Below are 25,704 nucleotides of genomic sequence, written 5' to 3'. Positions count from 1 at the left end.
CTTGTTTATCTAGGTATACGGGAAGATACATACCCCAAGGGCCTACAAATAACTATCTCAGATGTTACTGTTTTAAGACTCAATTAAACTACGATATATAGCAGCCGCATGTCAAGTATACCCCTTGCGGAATTGATTATCTCACTTATTCAAGACAAACATCTCTCCAACCCAGCCATAGGCCCTATTAAGCCTACGGCCGTATCGCCGGGCTGTTTTGAAAGGTAGCTTTCCCTGTGGATGGGGCTCGTGGAATAGGATATTCCTTTCAACATCCAACCTGGTCGGCCGAAACTGCCAGACAGAGCCGTAAAGCTTCATGGCAGTGACGCTGACTGAAGCTGACTGATGTCATGGCATGTAGAAAAAAATTTCAGGCGACTTCACCCGGAGTGGATGTGGTTGCAGGGTTGAAGAAGACGGCCCGGAAGACCTTGAGGGCACGCGCATCCACAGAAAAGGTTGGCTGACGATCAACACGGTCAGGCTGCGGTAGAGCTTCAGCCTTCCCAACAGGGTGTGGAGTTCCGCGGGTTTTGACCTTGGTCTTGGGCTGTGAGATGTCCAGTGCCCTTGCCGAGAGGCCAGAGTAGACACTGGATACTGGTTGGTACAAAGTGTAAAGGTCGACACCGCTTGGTTTATCCTGTGAGGCACGCTGGGGCTTTTCTGGCTCGATCCACTCTCGAGTGCGCTGTAGGATGCGCGGTTGGGACAGGAGATTCCGCACGGCCGTGCCACTCGAGTCACCAGCCTTGGTGACCATAATTTGGTCAATGGCTGCCCAGAAAGCATCCAGGTAGCTTTCTGCTCTACGCAGGGCTGCCACATTTTCCTTGGTGCGGTGCTTTTCAATAGGATAGGTGAACTTCCCTTCCGTGGGTTTACCTAGGTCCACAGTTTTATTTGACTTGTCTCTCTCAGGAAGAGCTGCCTTAAGCGCGGCTAGGATCCGGGTCCATGACTGTCCGCTCCGCAAACTCCTGCTTCAGTTTATCTTCACGATCAACAAGCTCGGATTCAAAACTTCTGGCTCATGGATGATAAAGTGTCAATTGATGCAAACACTGGGAGAAGATGGAGAGGTCCCCAATGACCTCGGTAATATATGAAGTTACTAGTTCCTGCGCTTGCTTCTCTGACTGAAGCAGTCGTCCCAGCTCGTCCACAGCTAAAGGCATGCCAAGGAGGAACAGCTCATAGCCATCCTCCCAGAAGTTGCGGAGCAGCCAGATCAATTGTGTCTCCACCTTGTTCATCTTGGCGCCAGGCTTTGAGGCTACTGAGATCTTCGACGTGTAGGGATCAGGCGGCGGCACACGAGCAAAGAACCTCCGCAGAGGTGGAGATGCTACCCCTGCAATCTTTAGCATGGATAATGGCCCTTTGGCAGCCTGCGTGAGATAATAACGTAATCGGAGCAAGGCCTCCAGATACTCCTCTGGTAAATCCTTCAAAGGCGAAATAGCGTCGGCGTACATCTTTTGCATTGCAACCAATCTTCTGGCCTGGCTACTGAGTTCGGAGAACAGCTCCAGCCTGAGGTACGCTTCCGAGAGGACAGACCCAAGAATGCGCGCCCAAAGAACATTATCCCTTCCAAAGCCAAGTACAGGGTGACTTTTACCATCGAGGTCCTTCAACATCTTCCGGCGATGTTCCTTGCACTCCAATAGCGTTCTAGCGACATAGTCGGGATCCTCGCGCAAGGCCCAAAGGTGATCTTCTGCGGTGATCTTCTGCAGCGGATGCCCTTGCGGCGATCAAGGACGCACTACGGCGAAGATCGTTTTGCGCAGGAACGCGATACGGGGCTTCTGCAGCCATCACACCCAAGGACTCGAAGCCGCTTATTTCACTTTCAGGCTTGATCTGTGGCTCCGGAAGAACAGGGAATGAGTCACTGGTTAAGGTGGACTCTGGAATGTCATGGAGAAGCTGTTGGCAGCATTGAACGAGGAAGGATAATAGTCGCGCCTGTGCCTCCATTACTAGTAAACCCTCCCCAGGAAGGAATTGCTTTTGTTTATGCATCCAGTCGAAGGCGTCCGGATGGTCCTCCCAGGCTACGAGCTGGCCATAGTGGCGAGTATTCTCAGTCATACCGTTCAGTATAAGAACATGACAATTCAAAAATATGGGCACAATTGCTTTGCTAACCAAGCCCAAATGCATGGCATCCATGTCGGCAGCAGCAAAATGCGAAGGAGGATGGCGACCTCGGGAGTTCAGCAGTAGTGGTAGTGCTTTGGTGTTCAGAAGATCTTCCTGATTCACATATGGCCACATGAAATGGACTCGGTATTTGGTATCCCTGACAAGGTCGGACGCTGATTCCCTCCGGAAAGCATCGAAGTCGGGACGATGCATAGCCGGTATATCCGGCCAGACAGACAACAGGACATTTAGCCTCTGCTGTCGAGTTTTCTTCGACCAGCGTTTTTGGACGGTTGCCTCATGCCGCTGAATAATCTTATGCAGGGTCTCATAGCTGATAAAGATCTCGTCTGACCTTGCAGTGGCCTGTCGACGAACGTCTTCCGGCGACAAGGGTTTCTGGGAAAGGGAGACCACCAGGCCCTCCCCCACCGATAGCTTTGAGGGCAGAAGCAGGATCATTCCAATCGATGCCGTCTAAGTCAGCCTCGGCATCATCATAGGCCGTTGCGCCAGGACTAAAAGGGTCGAATTGAAAGTCTGGCCTGGGTTCCAAATCTGCTCAGACGGTTCTTTGTTGACCGAAGAACCACCCCATTCAACTATCTAAAAATGTCCGGACACTGTAGCTGCATTTGTAGGGTGTTTTATAGTGGCAATTTTTGGTTGGCAGTTCTGTATCGTCAGACGGTGCCCCCCATTGTTGTGGAGGTGTAGTTGAGATGCATTAGATGAGGTGGTGTGGGTCACCTGAGCCCTCCAGGTCTAACCCTAATGCAGCAGTACAAACACCAACGTTTCTTCGAAACAGTTTACTATTTGTGATGAATACTCGAAAAAAGCCAGATCAGATAAGACAGTAAGTACTTTTACCAAACTCTCTTCAGTCTGCCGTAGCCTTGCATTTCTTTTCCACCCATTCAAGTACCCTTTATACTCGTTTACCCAGCCCGAGGACGGTTCAACCTCTGATGTCGAGCCAGTCGCCATCCAGCCCCATAATTCGTCTCCACCCAGAGCAAAGGGCACAGAACCAAGGTAATACCAGCAAGCAAAACGAAAGTATAAGTCGGACCAAGCGCATCAATAATAGGCTGCACAGCCGCAACCCCCGCGGCACCAATCAGACACCGCATAAGATTATTCACAGCCGTGGCGCTAGCACTGGCACCTGGATATAGATCGATCACCAAGGCACTGTTAATCGTAAAGATACCAGTTGAGCAGTAGGCAATGATATATTGCAGTATGATGGGGACCGCAAGGTGCGTACGCAGCGAAACACCGTAGACCGCGACACATACGATAAAGATAACTGTAATCCACCAAGTGTTGCGCATGCGGGCGGTCTCGATCGGGAAGTCTGGGTGTGTTTTCAGGTTGACTCGTGTGCCGGGTGGGTAGTTGTGTTTCTCGCAGTATTCGCGTTCAGTCAGACGGTGGTTGTAATCCATTAGGTAGCCGATTGTGTAGGAGCCTGACATGCATCCTAGGCCTGGTCCGTGTTCGAAGCATTAGTTGAGGTACTCTTGTTGGTAGTTGTTGGAATTGAGAGCAAGTATCTTACCATTTCCAAGAAACGTGAGACCAACCTGCAGGGTAGTCAAGTTATACGTTTCCTCAAACAGGTCAGAGGTACTAGACGTGACCATACTCCACACCGTGTAGACAATACTTCCGAAGAAAAGAGTAATAAAAACATCAATCTCGAACAGGAATTTGAGAGGCGCAAAGACAGTCCCAAACGTAACCCTGGACTTTTTGATCCCTGACTCGGCACCCTCCTCAGCACCCGGTTGTCCAGTGATATAGTATAACCATGGCTTCTGCAGGCCACGAAGAGGAACCGTCCCATTGCCGGCAATCGATCGCAGGGTCTCAGGAAGTAATAGGAGGATAGTGAACAGACTGACGCTGGCACAGATCGTGAGGAACCAAAAGATCGATCGAAAGCCGAGATACTGCGCGAGAAGACCGCCAAAAACTGGACCAATACCTTGGCCAAGCATGCGGACTTGTCTTACCGTTAGCTGTTGTATTAACATACACCCGAAGTATTATGAAACTCACCACCGCCAAAGATGCCTACCAGACTTCCTCGTTCCGCAGAGGTTGTAACATCACCGATGACACCTGCTCCTGTAGGTATGTTTTAGTACTAGCCGACGGAAAGCCTAGTCGGTGAATGACGAACCGATAGATATTGTAGCGGCACTGCCGGCAGCCTGCAAAGCACGGAATGCCATCAGCTCGCCGTAGTTAGTCGATACAGCAAGGGCAATGTTGGCAATGATATAGACGACCATAGTCCCAATGAACACGGGTCGTCGGCCAGAGGTATCTGATATGGAACCCCAAAAGGTCGGTGCAATTCCTTGGACGATCATATATATGGTGACGGTCAAGGTTGTTAGGGTCATGCTTGTATGGAGATCCTGGTAACCGATCATTCAATCATAGTTGACTACAGAGTTGAGTCAAGGTTAACCTACTCTTGAGATAGCCCCCAGAGCGGGGAAGTAGATATTGGAAGACAACGGTGAGAAAATGGCGGCCAGGGAGACAATCACCACCATTTCCAGCTTTTGAGATCGAGAGAAGATGTGATAGATTGGGGGCGATGGTTGTTGGGCTTCAAGAGAATCCTCGAGAGGAGATGAAGGATCTGAGATACTATTTTTCGAAGATACCGGTACACTGGCTACCTCAGGGGATTTGAGGTCATTGGGTTGGCCCATCTTCACAAGGTGGGATATGTTATTTGCAAAGGGAATCAAGGTGCGGACTGAAGAACTTAGTTCAGGAAGAGATAAAACGGTAACGAATTGATTTAATCTTGCACATCGCCAGTACAACTGTCCTTGGCTTTTGCTAGTTATGAAACTACGACTAACAGTGGATATTTGGAGCCCTATATATGGCCTTACATCTATTCCTCAGCATTCCACATTAATAACTCAACAGAGCCTGATGAAAACATCATCGACTGACGAACTAGCACATTCTCATCCATCAGCTCCACCATGTATGACAGCAGATAGTGGAGATAGACGAGAGAGATATGCATCGCCATGATAAGAGTGATATGTCCAATAGCCAGTTGAGTCCTACCCATGTGATTTACAGTGACATAGGGATTCTTTTCAAGACGTGCAACGAGAGTCCCGGTAATCCTGCAGATATTTTCAAAGCCAACAATGCCTCTGGCCTTGGATATGCCTGAACGTGAGGAAATATCTGATCCACCGTAATCTCACCTGCTGATCCTTTACTGCAACATGAAGCACGGTGGGCGAAAAGGAAGAGACAGTGGACAATGACGGGATATGATCGACAAGGAACCGGAAAACAGGTTGAATGATGTGAAGTACAGAGAGTCAACGCTATGATCAAATCAGCTAGAACCATATAAGGCCAGACCTATGGATTGGCAAATCTTCATCTTTTGTATACTTCGGATCCACCGTGATCTGACTGGAGGAGCTAGAAGCCGGGCTAATCCGGAAGATCCTCAGCCACCGCTAGCAGATGACAAAGTCTTCCGGTTCGCTAAGATAACGATTAGCAGAAGAGCTAGAAGATGACTGGGCTATATGCAGATGCTGCAGTCCGTCTCGAAAACCTGAGACAAACCCTACATTCAAGGGTCCACTGCCAAGAGTAGCCGTGCGCGCAGCAGCGGCTAGAAGTTAGAACAGTGAGAACAGTTCTCATAGCGAGATACCCGCACGTGCAAGTGGTGAATAGGACACATAGTGTCGATCGTTCTTGGCCCGACGGAAGACTCGCAGCCAAGATATGCTTGGGATGAAGCCTAACGGAACCCCCCACCCACACCAGACACTACACGATCTTCACCACAAATTGCAACACTCTTTTCGATTCCGAACACTGTATATTCATGAATCTCACCTTGTATTCTTCAAACATGCACCATAAATGGGCCTCTATAAGATGAATAACACTTAGCAGCATCTTTCGAATTGACTATACAGCAGGCCTATGTTATAAGCCTTGCAGAATAGATACAAATAAGTTGTAGTCAGAAGGGTAGAGATTTTAGGGAAAGCTAATTACTTAATAGACTGGCCGACTGAAGATATATCCACTTTAATTCTGCAGCTACTCTACAGGAAGCCTGCCCTACAACCCATTAGATGTAGTAGTACGAGCCCCACCTTAATTTCTGTTATCTCTTTCTCCTATGCCGTGTGTTTATATTTCTGTAAAACTTTATCAACCGTTATTTATAAGCCCTAAGAATGCCCTTAACCGAAGGATATAGATTGCACTGAGCAAAAGGGATATGAATCGAGTCTATAATCTGCATGTACGGTATAACGAACTCATTTATATATCTATATGTAAATACCCAACAGAAAGAAGGCTCGGTGATCGAACAATAGATTATCTGAGCGGAGCGGATATGTCCCGGATCTTTCTGTGACCTGGCCGAGTATCGACCGCTCGGCATTGCCGGTGATGAGCAAGGGACCATCGGTCTCCGAGCTGATCCCGAGGTTAGATTTAATCCTTGGTATTATTCCGACACCCACAGCCGAAAAAAAGAAATATTATCGAAGCCGAATAAATTATAATGGATCTAGAAACCGTATGCAGACTGTTATTCAAGTGAATAGCTATTTCTTTCTAAAATAGAATTTCTACCGCCTAGAAGACCATTTTCTCTTTTACGGATAGTATGCATATATTAGACTATATAGAATCAGATCTCACACAAGCTTCCTGTCGTGCTGATTTGATAAACCTACTACTTCTCGTATTCACCAGGCCTTTCCGAGTCTCATATATCGGAGCATCATGTCCTGGTATCACCAATGTGCTACTGTCAACGAGGAATAGCACGATAACATACCCTGGAAAGACGCCTTAGATGTCCGGACATGTTAGGCAGTCAGATGGGAATCGGGCCAAGCCGCCAAGCCTACTAGTTTCATAAATACGAAGTAAGCAGGGATGTATATGCAGTGTTACCCTGTCTATAAGATAGATAGCGGAAAGGTATCGCGAAGGATTGATTCAGCTTTACCTTGTAGCCTTACGAAAGCTGGGAGAATGTGGCCACCCGAGATATTACTATGATATGCATGATAAAGACGCTTTAGATGTCTGGATGCTTCGAGTAGTCGAATGGGATGTCTTTCCATTCAACACCTACTTTCAATAACGTGAAGATCATGGGATATATTGGGCTATAATACATACTTCGAATGGGAGTTTCTGGAACCAAAGATAGCGTTTGATTAATTAGGCTATTTCCCACGTTGATAAGGGCATCATTGCAGTACTATCAGCATTGACCCCATAACCATACATAATGACGCGACTGTAATACTCGCCAAGGCCCCAGGAACAGCAGTCCCGACCGAAGATGATGCAGCCCCTTTGGATGGAGAAGACGAAGCCTGATCGCCAGTCACGGAGCCACCTTTCCCGGGCAGATGAAACGGAGTGGCTGTCTGAGAGAAAACCCATCCGGTTGGTGCCGTCGCTGGCGACAGACCTCCTCCGGGTGCCTGTAACCTAGTCGCCGTCTGGGTGACCTTTGCAGCATTGCTTCCCGTTGTCTTCCAGTTAGGTGACGAAGAACCCGTCCTACCGCCGATCTCAACGATGTTGGTGTCCTCACTATTGAAGCGCGTAGGGGCAATGGCAATTTGTTGCTGGTCTAAATCATATACGACATATGCTGAGCGCAGGAAGGTGTCACCGAAGAGAATGGGGGAATCGTCCGTGATTGGTACAACACCGAAAACACATGCATCATTGCCGTTAGATAGTTTCTGGTATTCATCATTGTCATCCAACCATGGGACAGCGAGTTCGGTGAATGGCACTCGTATCACAGGGCCGTTGGGGCCCCCAAAACCGTAGTCTTAAGTTCCTTTATAAGACCGCATCTGTTCACAGTCAACAGCGCCAAGGTCGGAACCTGGAACCTCAACCAATTGGGCAAACGCGGCGAGCTGTTGATACAATCCTTCGGTACGTAGGTGAGTGCCGTGCCCGAATCCAGAATGGCCGGTGCGATAAAACTCTCCCCTGTAAGAGATTGTGTACCCTGTTTAGGGTCGGTCAGTGAGAGCGAGGTCCAGGCAACGGTCATGGAAGTAATACCGCCGGCCTGGACGTCTGGCTGGATAGGCAGCGCGATCAAATCGCCAGTAAATTTGCCCGTATCGTAACCACCAAACATAATACCCCCAAAATTGGCCTTTGGACAGGAGTTAGGAATATAGCGATTGAAGTCGGAGCCTTGCCTTTTTTCCCTCACCCACATCGTTTAACCAGAGACTGTACGCCCAGGTGTCAATTAATTCTTGTTCGACCAGCATATCAATAATGTTCTTATAAGGCTTTTGGCCCTGACTGACGATCGACTCGCCCGCAGCGAATCCGATCCCCATGATACCCGTAATAACGTTTTGTGCTTGCCGGGCGACACCCATAGTAAGGCCCTGGACAGTAACGGACCCAAAGCCAGAGTTGTCACCAACGTAATCACCTTTGACACCCGAGCCTGGCGTGACGTACTGAATGGTAAACCCGCCTTTATCGAGAATTTTAGACGTGGACGACAGCGTAGGATTATCTAGGAAGAAATTATCCTGGTCAGTACTCTGGTGCTGAGGTACATGGGGCCGTTCGAAGGGAAAACAGATCCGAGCTTAGGAGATGAAACGCAAGTCATCAACTTACAAGCGTTACCAAGACAAGGAGATGTGTTCAAGTCACAGGATTGGGGCCCAAACATCCAGACATCACGGCTACCTGTATCCAATTGCAGTTGGACTGGTTGAGGGGGTGTTTCGACGCTTGCATTCACCCAGTAGAGCCCTTTTCCGTCTAATATATCATTTCCCAACAATGCACCTGCGTACTTTCTCTTTTCCAGTACGTGTCGTTCGGTCCGTGAAAGCGCAAATGTGACAACCTTTGGTTGAGCGGCCACGAGACTGAACAAGCCCAGAGCGAATATGCAAAGCCGTCGAAGGCTTAGCTCTGCCATCTTCAGAATTATCTGCGTGGCTGGAGCAGAAAGGTCACAGGTCTGGGTCGCTTCCAGTTCAATAGTTGAGTTTGGTCTTCAGTAGTCGTAGAAGAGCTCAAGAGGGTTGACACAGTAAACAGTGAATAGGGCCCGATATCAGAGAAAGCTTAGCATTGCTTAAATTATGGATTTTAATCTTGGTGCTCATGTTACCATGCGCTATGCACCAATAGATGACGATCGGCCCCCCACTCAAATGCCGTGGACATGAAAGTTCATACGGATCTTCATCAATATACGAGGATAATCATAGACTAAAGTGATAGGTGACAGTGGAAATCCAATCACATCCATACTATGGCCGTAGATCAGAATTAACATCTATTTATATTTGGGCCAACAATCAAGCCATCTAACGCTGATCTGTGCCGTAAGAATAGGATTTCCAGTGACAAGACTTTGGAGTTTGTTGATCAGGCGTCTGGGAAGAGGAGATTCATGATCCCATTGTCACCATTGCAGATTACTTCCAATAAAACACTTAGCGTCCTTGTGTATGGTCCGCATTCCTGGTGCTATTCGATACAGAGATATCCAAAATATTCCAATCGTCTTATCTTCCCAGATAAAATATAGTTATATCGCCGGGCTACAGTGCCCTGTGGAGGAAAGCTGAGTTGTGATTGGCAGGCTATTGCTGAAAAAGAAAACGGTTATGCGGCTACCAGTCATCGTTGGACGGTGATATGGATTGTAAAGAGCTATGCGTTTTCCAGTGGGACTTTAAGAGGCCTCTTCCTCCTCCTCCTTCTTTGTTTGTCCGATGTTTGACTATCCCTGGAGTGAGTGACCGCTTAAACCAAACTTCACTTTATACCAGGTGACGACGAGGCCGCACGGGGGAAGGATTAGGAGGTGCATCAATATGAGCTGACACCCGAGTCAAAGAGACATCAGCGGCAGTGCTATTCGTCGTATAAGAATCGCGGAAAATGAAGTTCATTGGAAATCCGATATCGAACGAGGATGCATTGTCGATTTCGGCCAGATCCTCGTCAGAGAGGCTTACACTCAAAGCCTCTACATTAGCCTTGAGATGCTCAACTTTCCGTTGACCGACAATGGGGAAAACGGAAGGCGTCTTATGCATCACATACGCTAGAGCCTTTTCATTGTATATAGGCGGTTACCTGGAGATCTGGGTGGGCTGCAAGTAGAGCTGCAAAGAGACTCTCTTATTTCTTCCAGTTTACCACCATGTTGATCAGTGGAAGGAGTGGGTTGGTGATGAAGGTCGGAGGTTGGCCCAAGAGAGTAAGGGAGGGAAGTAGGCTGGAACTCGCGCAAGGTCCAAGCTGTTCTTAACAGATGGGAGACGAAAGTTGTTTAGCTGTGGATAAGACGGGAGATTTGACTGAGAATACTTGAAGTAGACGATAGAAAGTCCAGTTCACTTCGACTTTGTAGAGAGGGTTTATAGGGGTGATGATGTGATTGGCAATGTGGTTTCGAGCTGCTGTCTTTTGCATGTTGCCCTACAACACTAGGCAATTACTAGGTTCAATCACGAAAGAGGTGCATCAAATCACTCCAATCTGCATCCTTATGTATAAGCTCTGACTGCCTTTTCTGCCCCACCCTAACCCCGAAAGACTAAATCCTGACTCTGTCGGAATTAACATCCCCACGAACTCCAGTACTGCATTCTTTCGACGGACAATTACTTACGTCTTTCTTTGAAGCTTCCATAAGCTTTCCTAAACCTGCAAACGGCATATTGCTAAGATGCCTCGATTCGAGAATAATGGAGAGTGGCTGGCCCTCATAGTGGATCAAATCGATGCAGAGCACCTTCTGTACGCTGATACAATAGAGCAAATCCCTTTCAACGATCTCTCCAAAATTGCGGTTGCCTCCTAGCGGTGGAATGGAGCAAGAGCTCTCCCCTCCTGGAACTTATCCTGCGCAGTCGTGCAAGCTAAGAAGATGCAAATTCGACATCTGTTCATCGACATCATCTCTATTGATCAACAACTGGAAGGAATCGATCTTATTCAACAAGTGATGGCCTTTTCTGTGCTTTATAGAACCATCCCTGTTATTGCAGCTTATGATGAAGTCGAAGAAGACTTTAAGATAAAAACCATGCGACCATGAATCTTCTACGAAAAGCGATGCTTTATGAATAATCCCTCTCGGATTGTTTACATCGGCCACAACGGTAAAGGCGCAAATATCTGCCCTACAGTAAGGGATAGAGCTATTACCAAGGGACTCGTAGCGAAAGATGTACGAATGGCTTTGAACTGCTGTCTGATAATGCCAAATCACGTGTATACCTCGCGTGGGATTGTGTAAGTACATAGTAATAACGACCTTTGACTTTGTTCTATTGTTGGTCTAAATGGGCTCGGAGATAGTGAAAAGCCAGGAGTTTGAAACGCGATCCATTATGGTGGCTTAGGTCTCCATTGTGATAGACGTTGCGGCCGACCATGATCATATCTGTATGACTCTTATTGCTGAAAGATCTGTGGTGATATGCTGTCCGAAGGGGAGTGTCCGTGACAGCCGAAGTGCGAGGACAACGCAACTCCCAAGCTCGTCCGCGGTTCGTAGCATGAGAGGCTTGACATTCCCCGCGTGGTCAGACACCGAAAGATGTTTTGGCCCCAGATGGCCCATGAGTCAACAGAGATTTGGTCCGAGTTGAGAAGTAGCTCCCTTTGCTTGAATGTGAATGGGTAACCAGAGCGCGCGCGGTAGAAGTACTTAAGAGAAGGGGGAGGGGAGCTGTTGGAGAGCAGCCAGAGTAGGGAAGGAGCTCATACACCCAACATGTTGACACGATACTTTCGGTCTCGTTCTAGTGGCAGGTGGTAGACCATGTTTTTATAATGAATATTGGTAATCGGAAGTATACAGCTCAGCCAATCCAATTATCAAACACAGAGAGTGGAGTGGAGGCCAATGGAAGGATGTGGGGTTGCAGATGCAGCAACTCCCGTGACGCGGCATCTTTTATACTCGGCATCGTATTTTGTCAGATTGAGGGGTCGGAGTAAATCCGGAGATCGGGGAAGCGGACCCCAATTACTGTTTCGGGTTCCCGACCAGAGAAAAGATCGAACGGATGGAAGCGTTCAGAACCTTTGAACAGAAAGGGGCAATTCATTTGGTAAAGAATTGAATTGTTCCGGAGGAGTGTCTGCCGCTTGACGTCATGCATGTCTCCGCCGACAATTGAATTGTGCATCAGTTGATATTGTTGTTTACGTGCCGTACAGAGGACATAATAGTGGAAATAGCATGAACTGTAAGGACACGTAGAAATGGATCGAAGTCCGTCGCGAGGTACCCATCGTGAACCATCTTTCTTATCTTGTATAGCCAGGGGGTAAAAAAAGGCGAAACAAAAGGTCAAGTGGTGGCTCGAATTACCCGAAAGGTACTCGCTGTGAAGGACCCCACCGAGGGGTATGCCCAAAGGGGTTTAGTGGTCATGGGGACTGGCGGGGTAACGCGTGAGGATAATAGCGGATAATTTCAATCCAGCAATTTTCCGAGGACCTTCCCCCGCCGGAGTTGAGCACAACTGAGAAACTTACTTATTGCTGTCCTCTCCCTCTCTACTTCTTCCCTTTCTCTTCATTCATCTTTCCATTCTTCTCTGAACTCCTATACCACTTTCTCCTATTCCTATTCCCTACTATCATCATGTCTCTCGGCAAGAAGGTTACCCTCAACACCGGCGCTGAAATTCCGTATGTTTACATGGAAGCCAATCGATGAAGGAATGTCAACACTGACCATCCGCACAGCACCCTGGGATTCGGTACCTGGCAGTCTGCCCCCGGTGAGGTCGGCGAAGCTGTCTACCAGGCCCTGAAGGCCGGTTACCGTCACCTGGATCTGGCTACCATCTACCAGAACCAGAAGGAAATCGCGGTCGGTATCAAGCGCGCCTTCGAGGAGTTCAACATTAAGCGTGAGGATGTCTTCATTACCTCCAAGCTCTGGAACAGCCAGCACCACCCCGACGTTGTCGAGAAGGCTCTCGACGACTGCCTTGCCGAGTGTGGCCTCGACTACCTTGACGTATGTTCTGGGGTTAAACCTTCCTATCTGGGGTTCATGAGAACTAACAGAAGAAACAATAGCTCTACCTCGTCCACTGGCCCGTCGCCTTCAAGACCGGCAACGAGTACTTCCCTCTCGTCGAGGGCAGCACTGTCCCCGGCGGCGACTGCATCATCGACGACAGCATCTCCATCGTTGACACCTGGAAGGCCATGACCAAGCTCCCCAAGAGCAAGGCCCGCGCCATCGGTGTCTCCAACCACATGGTTGAGCACGTAAGTCACCGCGAACCTACTTCCATCAACCATTCAACTAGCGTGAACATTGATACTGATATTCCCTGTTCCAGCTCGAGGCCATCATCAACGCTACCGGCGTCGTCCCCGCCGCCAACCAGATCGAGCGTCACCCCGTCCTCCAGAGCCCCAAGCTGATCCAGTACTGCAAGGAGAAGGGCATCCACGTCACCGCCTACTCCGCCTTCGGCAACAACATGATCGGCGAGCCCCTCCTCATCACCCGCCCCGAGATCAAGGCCGTCGCCGAGGAGGCCGGCAAGCGTCTCGGCAAGGAGGTCTCCCCCGCCCAGGTCATCCTCGCCTGGTCCCAGGTCGGTGGCCACAGTGTCATCCCCAAGTCCGTCACTCCCGCTCGTATCGCCGCCAACTTCCAGGAGATCGAGCTCACCCCCGAGGAGATCGCCAAGGTCACTGCCCTGGGCACCGAGCGCCGCTACAACGTCCCCTACGTTGCTAACAAGCCTCGCTGGAACATTAATGTCTTCGGTGAGCCTGAGGAGGCTCCCGCTGACCACAAGGTCATCCTTTAAGTGTCTCGATGTGCTGGTCACGTTTAATGATTGATGTTTTGTTTGTATGTCCATATGGAGGATAGATTGGTGTATATACATCGTATATATGAATAAAAGCTAAATGTATACATCACACTAATTGTCAGAACACTGTAGAACCTACGTTCGACATAGCTCTACTAGTTCTCTCTAGACACTGGTGAAGATATTCATTTACCCTCAATCCCAATAGAAACTCCTCAATCCAACCCCATAAACAACTCCAACAACTTCGGATAATTCGGCGTCCCCAGCCCAGTAACCGGATCCCACCCCTTAACAGCCGGGAACCCATCCGTCCCACAACCCTGATTACTCCCCTTGGTCACATCAAAGAAAACCCCCGGATTAGCATACAACACCGGATTAACAAAGCCCACCGTCTTCTTGCCCGCCGCAAGTCTCTCCTCGTTAATCCTAGTCAACAGTGCCGCGAAAACCGGTGCCGCGGCAGACGTACCCCCGACCAACGTCGGCAACCCTTTATTAAACACAAGTACATTATCCGCAATAGCGGCGACGTCGGGATACGCCCTTCCGATGCGATTGTAGATTCCGCCGTTGGCGGCAAAGCTGCTGTTGTCGACGCTTTCGTAGTAGGGATAGGAGAGCTGCGCGGTGTTGAAGTACTCCTCGACGGCGGCGTTCTGGTAGTCTGGTCTTTGGTAGATATTACTGAATCCACCACCGGAGGGGAAACTGGTCGTTGCTTGTTCTTCGTGCGCGTGCACGTCAGCCCCGGGAGGGAGGTATGTACCTCCCGCGGTAGTGAGATAGGGACATGTAGCCGGGAAATCTGGAGCGAAGACCTTATTATCTTTACCAAGACAGCCGCTTGGCGTGGGCGAGCCGCCACGACCTTGGACGCCTGAGTCACCGGAAGCCACCACGATGGAGACGCCTTGCAGGCCCAGTTTCATGAACTCTTGGCATTGGCGGCGCTGGTAGGCGATCGGGAGGTCCGCTTCTGCGCCGCCGTAGGAGATCGAGATTACGTTTGTGGGCTTGTAGACGCCGCATTGGCGGGGAGATTTGTAGCCCCCGTCGGCTGGGTTGGGGTACGGTGGGTCTAGGGGCGAGGTCTCGCTGCAGTAGGAGCCGTCGATGGCGTCGAGGAAGTTGTTCAGGAAGCCGTTGTAGGTGTAGTTGTTTTGGTAGATAGGGTCGTCGGTTTGGAAGAGGATGGAGTTTTGGGGCCAGATTAGGGGGTAGGAGATTTCGAAGTCCAGGTCAGATTCAGTGCCGGCGTTTGTGGTGTCTGCTGGGGCTTGGGCGCCGTCGATGGCATTGAGGATTGGGTGTGTGCCTGTGGGGATCTTGCTGGGAGGGGGTTAGAGTGGGTGGAAGAGAAGGGGGCTTGGGGGGCGTACTGGGCTACGGTTGAGAAGAAGAGGTCCAGGTCATCCTGGCTATAGACGTCCCCTAGATCCTCGAAGATACCGAGCTCGTTGCCCTTGGTTGCCTTGTCGCCGTCGGTTACGTTGTACATGGCTGGTCAGTCAGCGTGTGGTATACCTCTGGTTAGGGTGGACATGGTCTTACCCTGAATGCAAGCCGGCGTTACAGCTACATCACACAACAAGAGCAACTGGCCTAGTAGCTCCTCCAAAGGCAGGGTCAATGGTCGGAGGATGGGTGGGAGGATGCCAAATGACCGTTTATCAAGGCTACGCTTCTCCACTGGTGTCTCCTCTCGAATCTCCAGATGCTTGATACCGGGCGTGATATAGTCGATGTGCGATTGCACACTTTCTGGAACGTGGTATCTATTACTTGATTAGAGAGAAACTTCACATGAGCAACGGAGATACTCACTCTCGGCAAGCCACATGGGACCGACCAGTGCCAGCGTGCGAGTAGCGGTAATACTCCGTTTTTAAAAGCTGTTCGACCTCATCGACGCCCGCGTCGAACTGTAGCCATTGCTTGTTCGTCGACTGGGAGATACGATCCGGGGAAATGCCTGCAGACTCTAACCACGAGCGGACGCTGTCTACGCTGTCTTGCGACGGGGCGAATAGATTATGGACCTCGTCAAGCGTCATATGGTCGCCGTATCGGGGGGAACCGGGAGTGGACCTAGACCGTTAGCAGGAGAAGAACGTACAGAAGATATAGAAAGCATACACTTCCATGAGAAGGTCATGACCACGGTCCAGATTAGACTGGGTCAGACCAATTCGCATGGGCAGCACGGTCTGGCCATCCAGGCGTTTCTCCCCTGTCCAGTGGGCTGGTACAGCATCGCGACGCTCGTGGAGGACGTAGTCAGTACGCGTTGGGATTGCCAACACGCCCGCCACAAGTGTATGCAACAGTAAAAATGAAGTCTTCATATTGATACCACCACTTGGGGTTCTTCAACCCTGAACACAGAGAACAGAGATGAAGCAAGAACTAGTATAGACGGACTCTGCCCTTTCATATACCTGTCTGGAAAGCCCCATTCCCCGCTCGCAGAGGGCCCAAGCCCATTCAACAAGCAGTCCACTAGCTCTCGGGGTTAGCAGTTTAGAATCGCATTGTTCTCCTGAAGGAGCATTAGTGTGCGCTAAGGCCGAGGGGAACGGCGGGTGATTGTGTAGGCTTCAGGGTTCGATCTGCACAGAGAGCCATTGTTATTGGCGGCGTTGTATCGCCGGGTCCAATTAAGTCTTATGAGCTTGTTTAGGCCCGGTCCACTCGACACTTAAGAGCCAAACCTGTCTAGCGCAGATTAAGATAGTCATGGTGGTGATGATAGTGCTGGATTGATATGGTTTCGACTCCTGATTATCACAAACACGGGAAGTAAAATATGGAGTGATCAACCTGAGAAAACCTCGGATGAGCTTAATTATGATGAACTCATGTGAAGGAGCAACTTAAGCTTCTCGTGGACATCCTGCGCGTGGGGTATGGATAGATGACGATCGAATGGGGAACGGTAAAGCTTCGGGCTCTAGACCCGCTATTTGCTCTCGCCCTCGGCAGCGGTAACAGCATATCGCTGATCGACGCGGGGAACACCTGCTCTGTAAGACTAGCGCAATTGGGAGCAGCGCTGCTCTCCAGTTCGACCCCTGAGAAAGCCATAAAAGCAAACTCCACGAGATACGCTAAAAGTGAACCAAAGACCCACCAGTGATCGAGCAGAAGAATGCTTGCTTCACTGGTTTTTGTAATGGAAGTAGCCTCAACCTAGGAGCCTTGGAGGTGATCTGCATGGGCTAGTTCTTGTTTACTAAAGACAAAGAGGGGTTTGCGACTGAACGAGAAGTTTATTAGGATGGAGGTGTCAAATGAAGCCAGTCTGAAGTCCTCAGAATCACTAAGCCCACCTGGGGGTCTTTCGCTCTTCTCCCGTCTGCAGGAGAATCAATCTTCCAGTCCAGGTTTTGTGTTATAGTGCTGCCATAATGAAAATTTTGTGTGGCATGGCTTGTCATCCTCATTTTACCTAATTCCTAGTGTTAAGTAGTGATATCAATGCCTGGCTATATTCCTAAATCAGTCAGCCCTTTATCTTTCTATATTGGAGTTATTATGTCGTTTCTTAACTCCCCAAGCGGGTCATTTTCACTCGCTTCTGGGAATAACATCTACCGCTACCTGTACAAAACAATATGGCTGAATTGCGATGTCAGTTGAAGGAAGATGGAAAGGCGAGGGCAGATACAGTGGTAAGCTCCGTATAGATGGCTTGCTTCTGGCCATGGTAAACATAGGGCTTCGTTACATGGGCTGGCTAATCCCAACAAGGAATAGACACAAACTTGCGAGGCGTTTCAGAGGACTCTTGCATTTTAAAATTTCATACAGTTTCTAGGGATATATTTGTCCTGTAGAAACTTAACAAACACTTCACATTGATATTGAAACGCGGAATTATGAGGTTGGGTCATATGATCACGGCATGTTTTCGTTGCCAGGTTCTGGTGTTGTTTTTCCTTCCTACAAACAAGCTCTCATTTGAGTCCTCGTGTCTCACAACCTAACTCAACCTACCTTCTCTAACTTTGAGTTGCAGAAGGCTGGGTTGAACTCCAATGGTATCTATGTTGAGAGCTTTAACCAATAGCATTCGGCGAACGCGACCGTGTCCTAGAAAATCCTCTAGCGTTGCTCATATCTTCCCTACGGGAACTCCGATTGAGGAAGAGACCTTACCACATTACAAACCGGAGCATTATTATCCGGTAAAAATCGGCGATATCTATCAAGCTAGATACGAAGTAACCGGAAAGCTTGGGTACGGGGCATATTCAACGAGTTGGCTATGCCGGGATCTCCAGTGCGTATCCCAAGTCCAATATATCCTAAAGGGATTCTGACAAGTTATGAATCAAGAGTCAATAAGTACACAGTCCTGAAGGTGTCCACCTACTTTCCAGACGATCCTACTGTAACAGATCGTGAATTCAGAGCCTATGAACACCTGGCAAAGGTCGATTCTTCGCATCCGGGTCAGTCATTGATCCGCGAGCTGAATGATTCATTCGACCTCCAGGGCCCTGACGGCACACATCGGTGCCTCGTGCTGCAGCCGATGCATATGACCCTTCTCGAAATGAGGGGCCTCAATCCCAGGCCATTTGATCTGCCTCTACTTAAGATGACTGTCATACGACTTCTATTGGCGCTTGATTTCTTGCACGCGGAGGCTGAGGTTATACATACCGGTAGACTTACACTCTGTAGACATTGAATCTCATACTGATGTCTACTAGACCTAAAGACGGACAACTTAATGCTCAGCCTGGAGGATAGCTCCATGATGGCAGATTTTGCAGCAGCGGAATCTGAAAACCCAAGTCCCCGGAAGTTGATTGGTCAGTCGCGTATTATATATAACAGTCGAAAGTTTCGCAGGCCAAGTGGAGGTAGAGACTACGGTCTCCCAGTTCTATGCGACTTTGGTGAGGCAAGGATTGGCAAAACTCAGGAGTCAGGGCCTTTCGTCCAACCATATATATACAGAGCACCAGAAGTTATTTTTGAAATGCCTTGGGGAAGCGCTATCGATATCTGGAACCTTGCAGGCCTTGTGAGTCAGACGCTACTGGAGTTTCTTGTTGCTGGGCTGCCTTGCTGATCTTCGATTAGATTTGGGACATGTTCGAAGGGTAGCATCTATTTGGAGACATATTCGATTTTAAAGACGGCCATGACCCGTTCAAACATCTGGCCCTCATGGTAGCTTTGATTGGACCACCGCCGACTGCATTCGTGCGGCGTAGTGAGACGACGGAGCAGTGCTTTGATTCAAGCGGTTAGTACTTTTCTCTCATCGCACATCCTTTCTCTTATTGATTCCGAGGCTAACATGGTTGCAGGTGGCTGGGTTGCTCACCAAGAAGCGACTATACCCACTGTTTCTCTTGAGGTTCTGGAGAAGCGGCTTAATGGCAAGGAGAAAGAGTTATTTTTGGCATTCATTATGTCGATGTTGAAGTGGTTGCCAGAGGAACGCAAGACAGCCAAACAACTGCTTGAACATCCGTTCTTGGTCGATTATAGCTACTTGTAATATCGAAATATTTCATTTATGATCAACATTTCAGCCGCCGCTTACCTCGTGCAAAGTCTCAGATATAGTCGAAATAGCATTTTCCTACATCACAGCACGAGGTATGATATAGAGACACGGTCACATGGGTTTAGAAGACTGCTGCTAAAACCTACACTTCATAATTAGAATCTTCCAAACCCTATTCAAGATAGGAGTATCTTATTTTTCTAGACTTCAAGCAACGATGTATTCTTGCTATCATCATGACCATTATCACCATCATTAAATTTTGCCGAGTCCATCGCTACTCCCTCACTAGACCTCTCTCCATCCTGAAACCAAATACAAAATGTGTCCCAGCAACAAAAGGTAGAAGAATCCCCCAGTTACCCTTACCAAACACAAACACTTCAAAAAGGATTAGAGACCTCGACAAAGATCTACTGCGCACCGCCTTCATTAACCCTAGTAGGCTCCGCCAGTGCACTCCTAACCGCCGATGAAACAATATCAGAGATCTCCATATGATCAAACTTCATATTAATCTTAGACGGACACGGATTAGGGCATGTCCGCTGAGGCGTCTTGTTTAGTGATTCCCTGAGCATTATCACCATGAGCGTATACCCGGCTATTTGCGCGACAATGTTGGAGTTTAAAAAACCCCACAGCATTCGACCGCCGGTAGGGATCGGATGGGACGGTGGTAAAGAGAGGACATAATTGGTGATACGTCGAAGGAAAACAAATACCAGAATTACGGCAAAGCCTACGCCTAGGCTGGAGTAGATTTGTTGGATGCTCTGGTTGTATGTGTCCATTTTGTGGTGTTAGAAGTAGATTGTAGGGCTTTTTTGTGGGGTTTGGTATTGGGAGATGATGAAGCGGGTTTTAAGTTGGCTATGGAATTCTTGAAGAATGAGCTTCCATTCTCATTTAATTCCTTTGCCTGACGTGGCGATGGGATTTTCGTGGGGTTATATACGAGAGATTGTACGCCTGATCGACCTTCCTAGGGCTTTTTGGCCCCTTTGAAACTGCCTTCTACCGTCAGCACAAGGCTTAGGTTTCTCTGATCATTCTATGGTTTATACTTAATGGTTGATTCAGTGGTTTAACGGTTACTGTGCCTCTTCTCGGGATTAGGGATATATTAACGTTTTACTTATGTGTTATCCTGGACAATTTCAGGTTCTGAGTACCCTTCCAACTATATATAGCATAGATACAAGAAGATTTAGTCCAGGGACTATCTTTAACCTTGCTAGTTGGTACCCAGTTTGGGATCTTGGACCAGAAGTACTCCTTGATTAAGACAATTTCTGATAAGCGTTCTGACTATGGCCCTCTAATGGAGATAGTTCCCTGGTTATATAAGACCACCATGACAACCAACACTGAGGAAAATCCCGGATATCGCATAAACTAAGGACAGTAACATACTATGCCACAGTGGTTATTGTTACGTGAATCTAGAAGATGTTCAATGTTCTTGCTATCTACACAGCACAAATATACTTTGTGCTCTGACCCTTAGTAATAAGGTATTCTTAATGAATTCATTCCAGACTCTGCAGCTTACAAAGCTCTCAATTATGCACCTGACTCATACTTCATCCATCCATATGACCATATAGTATTGGATACGAAATGGGTGGTCCCAAGGTCCTCGGCATAATACCTTAAAGGGAGCGAGTTGTTGTCATCTACCAATTTCCGTCTATATTGATTACATTAGATGGCTGAATAATTCTCTCAAATGCGATCACTCGATCAGTGAGTGACTCACAATATGGCCATTGCTTCTATTCTAGGAGAAGGGGCGTGAAGTCTAGATTCTCGAAAGTCGGCCAAGACAACGATGGAGCCTATTCGGAGACATTCTTAGGGCTAAGTCTCCGACATGCTTGCGTATAAATTTCCGTGTCAATCCATCATTCCATCTTCCAAATTGAAGGATATATTATATCTTCTATTAGCATTAAAATCATAAACCGAATTACAACCATGACTCTTTACGACGTTCTAATCATCGGCGGCGGCCCAGCCGGCCTATCAGTAGCAACCGGCCTCGCCCGTCAACTATACCGCGCAGTCGTCTTCGACTCGGGTGTTTACCGCAATGCCTTGTCCAACCATATGCATAACGTAGCTACATGGGATCACAGTTCACCTGCCGAGTTCCGTCGCGAAGCTCGTGAGCGTATCCTAGCCCGCTACGATACTATTCAATTCGAGAATATCGAGATCAAGAACGTCCAAAAGACCTCCGAGGGTTACTTCAAGGCATTCGATGCTCTTGATCGTGTCTGGACAGGCCGCAAACTGGTCCTAGCCAATGGTGTCCGTGATCTTTTCCCAGACATTGATGGGTATAAAGAGTGTTGGGGGAGAGGCATGTGAGTATTTATTCTGCTTCTTATGTTCATTGTGAGATTCTTTGGCTGACTATGTATGGCAGATTCCACTGTCTTTTTTGCCACGGATATGAAGAACGTGGTTGTGCTTCTGCGGGATTGCTCGCCGTTGGCGATGTTGCTAATCCTATGGTAGCCATGCACTTTGCCCGTATGGCTAAGCGATTCGCTAGTACAGTGACTTTGTACACTGATGGTGCTGAGGAGCTTGCACAAACTCTGCAGGAATCAACTCGGGGAACGGGGATTAAAGTTAACAAGAAAAAGATCTCCAAGCTAGTTAAAGGACACGGTGCATCCGATGTACACGTCATATTCGAGGATGGCACGCAAGTAACAGAAGGCTTTCTGGTAAGTACATGTCATATACTCTCGTCATGATCTAAATCTAATCATCATTAGACCCATAAGCCCAAGACTGAGATTAATGGCCCTTTTGCTGAGCAACTCGGGCTGCAGCTGACACCTACCGGAGACCTCGAAGCTACGGCACCGTTCTATAGCACCTCTGTTCCGGGTGTGTTTGCTGCGGGTGACTGTGCTTCTCCTGTGAAGGTCGTCGCAACGGCTATGTCATCGGGGGTATTGGTGGCTGGAGGATTGGTGGGGCAGTTGCAGGATGAACTGTGCCTGGTGAGCGCGAATGAATGAGTGGTGGGTTTGATATTAGAGTGGCGATGATGCTTGTAGCATTTTTTTCATGCTTTACACCATTGTATACCTTATCTGTGTCAATATTCCAGTGGGATGTTTACCTATATGTGTAACTTAGCTAGACATATTAATCAAATAACATATTAATTAAATACTCTGGCTCTTTTACTCCGAAGCTGTGCGGGTATACTAGTAAGCCATGTCCGGGCACCACTGACCTCTGGGTCTTTTTACTTATATAACATATAAAATTGACATTTCTCATCCATCACAGCATGTTAATTCAGGGGAAGAATGCCAGGCTCATAACCTGGAAGTCGCTGGATAAAACAGCACATGCTACGCGTTATTTTGTGAAATTTTTTTTAGTTATCTGGTGTGTTGAGAATGTATTTGAAGTGGATTCGAAGTGGGGTTTCCGTGAACTTTTTATTATTGGTCAAAGCGGATGATTTACTGGCCACCGTTGTATATCCATTTGTTGATACCCCTATCTAGTTTCATTGACGCCTTGAAAGGCACATTGCTAACGACAAAGCTTTACCTAGAATCGTGTATTTCGGTAGACGTGACGATAGGAACTCTGTTATCTCCTCTCCGGGGTAGTCCACATCGTTATGCATCGCCAGCTTTGTGGTCGAGTGATGAGTAACTGGATGCCCAACGATTAACTAGAGCCACAGTCACTAGATGACCTTCATACGTTGACCATGGTACTTAACTTGACCGTCTGCTCGGCCTACGATTTCAAGGCTTCCACCGAGCGTATAGATCTATAGCAGCGTAGCCCCAGTCTTATGGAATCTTGTTTTTTCAATCTGGCGATCGACAAGAGCAGCACTTGTCTTGAGCGGTCATGAAAGTGAGAGAAGAGGTTAGATATACTTTGTTTAGTTAGTAAATAATAATCGAAGGTGGGCTTGCTTCGGAGTCAGTCAGAGTCAGAAATATTAAGCACACAGTAACCAAAAGAGATGTACGTGCGTAGGAAAGGCGTTGTTGCGATGATTGGGGAAGTCCTTGTCTTGATTAGCATATCGAGTACCAAGTAAGACGACCAAGTAGCAGGTTCTGTAGTCATGAAAACAGGATGGCCGAAGTCAATCTACACACTCGGTATTCCACATATAGCAGCCTTAAGTTTCCAGTTACGCAACGATTAAACTATAATAGTACGATGGCTAGAGGTAACAGAAGGGTAAGATTACTTTGAGAAATAGAAAACAAGTTGGCATTGTTAGGATCGCAGTAAGATATGCTCTGGGGCTGACATCGAAATATGGAAACTTCGGGGAAGCCCTAAACAGGGCTTTTATACAATAATATGGGATTGGTTTATATACGAAGCGACCCTATAAAAGATCACCGTAGATTACCATCTATACCGCATAAACCCCCCATACCTCCCCCCTCTCTCACACAACTTTCAATAACCGGGGAATACGCCCTCTTCAACATGGGCTTCCACTTAGATATCAAGCCGGTCGAGTACTGCTCCAATCGATACAAGTTATATCCCTGAGAACGGCTTCCCTTACTTAGAAGAAGCACTGATTAGCAGGAGCAGCGAGTTGGAAGATAGCAACTGTTTCAATGTGCGTGACATGGGGTTGCCATGGCCGACCACTTTCTCTGCGGCAGTGCAGAGCATACACTGACGTCACGCTGAAGCAGCAGCAAAGGAGATGTTAGAGCAAATCGGTCAAAGCATATGAGCATGGAAGCAGGCCTGATCTCCATGAGGAAGTACTAAGTGTAAGAGATTTGCTATTGAGTGATTCGGCTGCGTGTTCCGCGGTAAATTTATTCCCTGCAGCACCACCCTAGATCAACCACCAAAGAAACAGCCCCCCATTTCTGTCATGGGCAGATTACGTCCACTACCGGATACATGATTTTCTGGTCGCGTATGTATTTATGACTTCTGTAGGGTTGAATGAGTCATTGACAACTTTACAGCGGCGTCAGTGATATGTTACAGTTCTCCTGTAGCATTAGGGTGTCTGGGTTGGAGAGAGGGCCATTGGAGGAAATGCATCGGTTGTGTATGATGCACATGAGCCCCACTAATGACCTGTATTCATACGAAAAGGAGCGACAGGAGGCAGAAGAAGATAAGACGAGAACTTTGAACGGTGTCCAGGTTCCGAGTGATTTGCTTGACGTGCCTAGTAACGCAGCGAAGAATGTCCTCCGCCAAATCATATTGGAGCTGGAGCGACAGCTCCATCAAGCTTATGCCGCCCAGGCTCGATCAGGCAAGCTCTGTGATAGGCAACTTCGATAGGCGAGATGGATGATCGAAAGCCTTCCTTGAAATCTGTTCTTCTCGTCCACGCTAGCTCGATATGCTCGTGCTGTCGCTGGCTCTCGTTTAGCCACTGAATAAAGGTGACAAGATAGAGGCATCATTTCCGATTCCCCGATGCAACTCTGCTGAATATTCAATAAAAACTCTTTTCCACCCAACAAGCCAAGAGTTAGTCACGAAAACTTCCCATCACAGGCGACGTTGTGCGCAAATAGTGGAGCTTTATCGGATGTGTAATAAGGTAGGATTAATAACATTGATATGGTAAGTTCATTCACTAGCGGATAAACGATACTACAGCGGTCCAAGATGGCGCGTGCGATAACTCTAATGTCTCAGATAGAATATATTTGGTTTCCGGCCAATTCCGTCGGAAATAATTCGGCAGTGGAGACCGACTACCGTACTTGCAAGGCGAAACAGAGGCACTGAGTGAGCCTTCCGGGCTCCGTACCACGCCTTATTTTGGGCAACAAGCGCCCCGTCTGGTAGACGATAGCACCTTGTCACCGAGTGGGTACCGCCAAAAGGAGAGTCTGGGTCTCTCGAACAAGCCACCCATCCAGCATCTAATGAAATCAGCACCACCAGCTCAGGTATGCTGATGGAGCTAATTAGGGTCCGGTGAGTGCACTGACAAAGACGGAGAGGAAGGCCAAGGATGGCGACAACCCTATAATCCACAAACTAGTGGGTCCTAAAAAAGGCGTATTCACACGCCGTAGTCAAATG

General features: G+C 48.2%; 9 protein-coding genes across 9 annotated transcripts; 4 read left to right on the top strand and 5 right to left on the bottom strand.

Annotated features, from left to right (window-relative positions):
• Positions 1 to 141: 141 nt before the first annotated feature.
• On the bottom strand, positions 142 to 2,755 carry F9C07_2201482 (uncharacterized protein; the record flags this gene model as incomplete). The annotated part of the gene is made up of 6 exons (XM_071509514.1): positions 142 to 335; positions 388 to 945; positions 1,067 to 1,726; positions 1,776 to 2,523; positions 2,549 to 2,697; positions 2,740 to 2,755. 6 exons carry the CDS (start codon positions 2,753 to 2,755, stop codon positions 142 to 144), a joined length of 2,325 nt encoding a protein of 774 aa, XP_071364827.1.
• A 343-nt stretch (positions 2,756 to 3,098) lies between these two features.
• F9C07_2230328 (synaptic vesicle transporter) lies at positions 3,099 to 4,895 on the bottom strand (the record flags this gene model as incomplete). The annotated part of the gene is made up of 5 exons (XM_041291616.1): positions 3,099 to 3,652; positions 3,725 to 4,171; positions 4,228 to 4,296; positions 4,352 to 4,592; positions 4,650 to 4,895. The coding sequence occupies 5 exons, from the start codon at positions 4,893 to 4,895 to the stop codon at positions 3,099 to 3,101; spliced, it is 1,557 nt and encodes a 518-aa protein (XP_041144105.1).
• A 3,125-nt stretch (positions 4,896 to 8,020) lies between these two features.
• On the bottom strand, positions 8,021 to 10,418 carry F9C07_2281521 (putative yapsin; the record flags this gene model as incomplete). Its single annotated transcript, XM_071510506.1, has 4 exons — positions 10,089 to 10,418; positions 8,863 to 9,187; positions 8,457 to 8,770; positions 8,021 to 8,392 (listed from the first exon to the last, which is right to left on the bottom strand). The coding sequence occupies exons 1-4, from the start codon at positions 10,317 to 10,319 to the stop codon at positions 8,021 to 8,023; spliced, it is 1,242 nt and encodes a 413-aa protein (XP_071364826.1). The 5' UTR covers positions 10,320 to 10,418.
• Positions 10,419 to 12,732: 2,314 nt separating this feature from the next.
• On the top strand, positions 12,733 to 14,233 carry F9C07_2281520 (putative aldehyde reductase). Its single transcript, XM_041291605.2, has 4 exons — positions 12,733 to 12,933; positions 12,991 to 13,267; positions 13,330 to 13,524; positions 13,599 to 14,233. Exons 1-4 carry the CDS (start codon positions 12,887 to 12,889, stop codon positions 14,076 to 14,078), a joined length of 999 nt encoding a protein of 332 aa, XP_041144103.1. The 5' UTR covers positions 12,733 to 12,886; the 3' UTR covers positions 14,079 to 14,233.
• On the bottom strand, positions 14,234 to 16,435 carry F9C07_2281519 (putative alkaline serine protease AorO; the record flags this gene model as incomplete). Its single annotated transcript, XM_041291615.2, has 5 exons — positions 14,234 to 15,419; positions 15,470 to 15,590; positions 15,642 to 15,865; positions 15,915 to 16,178; positions 16,227 to 16,435. The coding sequence occupies 5 exons, from the start codon at positions 16,433 to 16,435 to the stop codon at positions 14,300 to 14,302; spliced, it is 1,938 nt and encodes a 645-aa protein (XP_041144102.1). The 3' UTR covers positions 14,234 to 14,299.
• Positions 16,436 to 18,136: 1,701 nt separating this feature from the next.
• On the top strand, positions 18,137 to 19,608 carry F9C07_2201477 (serine/threonine protein kinase; the record flags this gene model as incomplete). Its single annotated transcript, XM_071509513.1, has 5 exons — positions 18,137 to 18,372; positions 18,417 to 18,760; positions 18,809 to 19,125; positions 19,209 to 19,350; positions 19,415 to 19,608. The coding sequence occupies 5 exons, from the start codon at positions 18,137 to 18,139 to the stop codon at positions 19,606 to 19,608; spliced, it is 1,233 nt and encodes a 410-aa protein (XP_071364825.1).
• A 422-nt stretch (positions 19,609 to 20,030) lies between these two features.
• Positions 20,031 to 20,411, bottom strand: F9C07_2104313 (uncharacterized protein; the record flags this gene model as incomplete). Its single annotated transcript, XM_071508972.1, has 1 exon — positions 20,031 to 20,411. One exon carries the CDS (start codon positions 20,409 to 20,411, stop codon positions 20,031 to 20,033), a length of 381 nt encoding a protein of 126 aa, XP_071364824.1.
• A 1,186-nt stretch (positions 20,412 to 21,597) lies between these two features.
• Positions 21,598 to 22,658, top strand: F9C07_4421 (putative thioredoxin reductase glit-like protein; the record flags this gene model as incomplete). The annotated part of the gene is made up of 3 exons (XM_041285676.1): positions 21,598 to 21,989; positions 22,052 to 22,358; positions 22,410 to 22,658. 3 exons carry the CDS (start codon positions 21,598 to 21,600, stop codon positions 22,656 to 22,658), a joined length of 948 nt encoding a protein of 315 aa, XP_041144100.1.
• A 2,050-nt stretch (positions 22,659 to 24,708) lies between these two features.
• On the top strand, positions 24,709 to 24,948 carry F9C07_4420 (uncharacterized protein; the record flags this gene model as incomplete). The annotated part of the gene is made up of 1 exon (XM_071511219.1): positions 24,709 to 24,948. One exon carries the CDS (start codon positions 24,709 to 24,711, stop codon positions 24,946 to 24,948), a length of 240 nt encoding a protein of 79 aa, XP_071364823.1.
• Between the last annotated feature and the right edge of the window lie 756 nt (positions 24,949 to 25,704).

The sequence above is a fragment of the Aspergillus flavus genome, chromosome 3, assembly GCF_009017415.1.
Source record: "Aspergillus flavus chromosome 3, complete sequence".
Taxonomy (NCBI): Eukaryota; Fungi; Ascomycota; class Eurotiomycetes; order Eurotiales; family Aspergillaceae; genus Aspergillus; species Aspergillus flavus.
The sequence above is the reverse complement of the archived record's forward strand: the minus strand, read 5'-3'. Positions and strand labels throughout refer to the sequence as shown.